The 3,446-nt window shown below is 68.4% G+C and overlaps 1 protein-coding gene across 1 annotated transcript in view; it reads left to right on the top strand.

Moving 5' to 3' along the window:
* The first annotated feature begins 1,253 nt into the window (after positions 1-1,253).
* Positions 1,254-3,446, top strand: part of SKOR2 (SKI family transcriptional corepressor 2) — a 27,286-nt gene continuing 25,093 nt past the window's right edge. Inside the window, exon 1 of the mRNA XM_059836669.1 lies at positions 1,254-3,446. This exon is cut by the window's right edge and continues 465 nt beyond it. Coding sequence (XP_059692652.1) covers positions 1,704-3,446 — 1,743 coding nt within the window. The 5' untranslated portion in view covers positions 1,254-1,703.

Below are 3,446 nucleotides of genomic sequence, written 5' to 3'. Positions count from 1 at the left end.
CTGCAGTTTTCATCCCTGGAAAGCAGCGGCATTGAGCCGTATTGGCGTTCTGCCTTGGGGTGGGGGGGTCGCGGCGGGGTCGCCCCGTCCTCTCCCAGCGCTGCGCAGAGTGGCAATTGGGACCCACAAGCTTTTGGAGGTGATTTGAGTTGAAAAAAAAAAAAAAAAAAAAAAAAAAAAAAAAAAAAAAAAAAAATTCTACATTTTCTGTTCACTGCATTCACTAAAAAAGAAACGAAAAAAAGCAGAAAAAAAAGCAGAAACACGCCACCGTTCTGTAGCCTATTTGCTGAGGTTTTTTGTTTTCTTTTTTCCTTAGCTGGGGACATAAACCAATTGGGGGGAGGGGGAAAAGTTAAAAAAACTCAAGCAGAACATATTTGAGCAGTATCGGTCTTTGTGGGAGCGAGAATCGGGGCCCGGGCGCTTGTGAAAGTGGTTCTGATGAATGACTCCGGTGTATTTGGGAATGGCAGTGAGGATACAGAAGCTGCTCGTGCTCCTGCGGACACGGTTGTGGCGAGAAATCAACTTTTCCTCTCTTTCTCCTCCCCTACCTTGTAATTTCTCCCGACCCCTTAAAAAACATCGTTTCCGAAAAGACGCGGGGTACATAAGGAGAATATTCCTTTTCTTGGAAGCGATTTGTCTCAGACCGTGAAGGGGCGGAGGGAAGAGAGGAAGGCGAAAAAAGGCTAAATAAAAAAAAAGCCAAAGCGCATTCCACCTTCCACCCTTCCAGCCTCTCCCCGGGACACCGTGCGCGGAGCGGGGCAGTGCTCGGGGGGCGGCGGCGGGAGGACGGGCCCCGTCGGGGCGCCCGCATCCCCTCCCAGAGCGGCGAGGAAGGGAGGGAGGGAGGGAGGGAGGACGAGAGGGATGGGGGAGCCGCCCCCAGCCCCGCTCACCTCCCACCGTCTGGGGGGGCGTGCGGTGGCTCCGGCCCCGTCCGCCCCCCCGGGCCGCTGACGTCAGAGCGCCCACGGGGGCCGCACCGGGGGCGGGGGGCTCTGTCCGGCCGCGCGGCTCCGCGGCGCCGGGCGCGGGGATGCGCTTCCCTCCCTCCCGGCGGCTGCTGGAGGAGGAGGAGGAGGAGGAGGAGGAGGAAGGTCCGGAGGCGGCACGGCCAGAGAGCGGCCGCGGAGGTAACGGGTGCCGGGTGGGGAGGATGCCCAGGCAGCCGCGGGGAGCACCGAAACTTTGGGGGCTTTTTGTTCCGCTTCCGTGGCTTTCCCCGTCGCGGCGCGTGAGGAGAGGGGACCCCTCCTCGGTCACCGTGTGCCCGCGGAGGCTCCGCGCGGAGCCGTCCCGGGTGGCGGCGGGTTTCCAGGGCGAGGAGACGGACACGGGTCCCTGCGGCGTGTTTGGGGTCGGAGATTCTTCCAAACGGGGACGGTTCGCTCGGGTGCCGCCATCTCCACACCCGCGGTGGGATGCTCTCGTCGGAGACCCGGGATGCGCGGGGGCGGACAGTTCCGGGGACACCCCCGGCGAGGACAGAGGAGGTTTGGGGGAGTCGGGGTCGCTGAGCAAACCCCCCACGGGCAGCGCCTCCGCATGCCGGCAGACCAGAGGAGCGGGGGGAGGACGGGGTGCGTGCGGCGGGGACCCTCCATCCCTGTGAGCGCTCTCTGACGGCGCTGTGTCTCTGTGCCCTTCTCCTCCCGCAGCTAGAGCAGAGCAGCCCCCCCGGCGCTGAGACGATGGCGACCAGCCCGCTGCCCGGCCCCACCGATATCTTGCTGCCGTCGCCGTCCAGCGCGTACCCGCCGGACCCCATGAACCAGCCGAGGGCCGGCCACGCCGCCATGAAGCCCAACCAGGTGGGGCAGGTGATCCTCTACGGCATCCCGATCGTCTCCCTGGTCATCGACGGGCAGGAGCGCCTGTGCCTGGCGCAGATCTCCAACACCCTCCTCAAGAACTTCAGCTACAACGAGATCCACAACCGGCGGGTGGCCCTGGGCATCACCTGCGTGCAGTGCACGCCGGTGCAGCTGGAGATCCTGCGGCGGGCCGGGGCCATGCCCATCTCCTCCCGCCGCTGCGGCATGATCACCAAGAGGGAGGCAGAGCGGCTCTGCAAGTCCTTCCTGGGGGAGAACCGGCCCCCCAAACTGCCGGATAACTTCGCCTTCGACGTATCCCACGAGTGCGCCTGGGGATGCCGCGGAAGCTTCATCCCGGCCCGCTACAACAGCTCCCGGGCCAAGTGCATCAAGTGCAGCTACTGCAGCATGTACTTCTCGCCCAACAAGTTCATCTTCCACTCCCACCGCACCCCCGACGCCAAGTACACCCAGCCCGACGCCGCCAACTTCAACTCCTGGCGCCGCCACTTGAAGCTGACCGACAAGAGCCCCCAGGATGAGCTGGTCTTCGCCTGGGAGGATGTCAAGGCCATGTTCAACGGCGGCAGCCGCAAGCGCGCCCTGCCGCCCGCCCCGCCGGCCCCCGCCGCCGCCGCCCCCGCCGCCTGCCACCCGCTGGGCTCGGTGAAGGCGGCGGCGGTGGTGGGCGGCGGGCTGCTGAGCCCGCACCTCCTGGCCGCCCCGCCCGACCTGCACCAGAAACGGCCGCGCTTCGAGGAGGATGAGGAGCTGCAGGAGGCGGTGGCGGCGGCGCACGGCGGCAAAAGCCCGCGGAGCTACCCCGTCATCCCGGTGCCCAGCAAGGGCTCCTTCGGCGGCATGCTCCAGAAGTTCCCCGGCTGCGGCGGGCTCTTCCCGCACCCCTACGGCTTCCCCGCCGCTGCCTTCGGGCTCTGCCACAAGAAGGAGGAGGGTGGCGGCGGCGATGGCCTCGGCGGGGCGGCCGCGCACAAGGCCGGCGGGGCCGCGGCGGCTGGCGGCGGGCTCTCGGGGCTCTTCTGGCCGGGCAGGAAGGACGCCGCCTTCTACCCTCCCTTCTGCATGTTTTGGCCGCCGCGCACCCCGGGCGGGCTGCCGGTACCCACCTACCTGCAGCCACCGCCGCAGCCCCCCGGCGCCCTGGGATGCTCGCTGGGGGGGGACGGGGCGGGCCTGCTGCGCCAGGCTTTCCTGGACCTGTCGGAGCCCGGCGGCGAGGCGGGGCCGGCGGGGCTGGGGACGGGGCCGGCGGGGCTGGGGACGCCGCCCGCCGCCGCCCCCCCGTCCGCGCCCGCCGCCGCCGCCGCCGCCGCCCGGGACCCGCTGTTCGAGTCGCCCCCCGGTGGCAGCGCCGAGCCCGCCTCGCCCGCCACTTCCGACGGGGGCAGCGGCGGCGGGGGCGGGCGGGTGCCCCCGCACCACCCGCACCTGCTGGAGGCGGCGGGCGGGCGCAAGGCGGGCGGCGGGTACCACCACTCCAGCGCCTTCCGCCCGGTGGGCGGCAAGGAGGACTCGGAGAGCCTGGCCAAGCTGCACGGAGGCGGCGGCGGCGGCCCGCCGCGCTCCGCCTCGCCGCTGCAGCTGCTGCTGCCTCCG

The sequence above is a fragment of the Haemorhous mexicanus genome, chromosome Z (genome assembly GCF_027477595.1).
Source record: "Haemorhous mexicanus isolate bHaeMex1 chromosome Z, bHaeMex1.pri, whole genome shotgun sequence".
Classification (NCBI taxonomy): domain Eukaryota; kingdom Metazoa; phylum Chordata; class Aves; order Passeriformes; family Fringillidae; genus Haemorhous; species Haemorhous mexicanus.
Note: the sequence above shows the minus strand (reverse complement) of the source record. Positions and strands in the feature narration are given on the sequence as shown.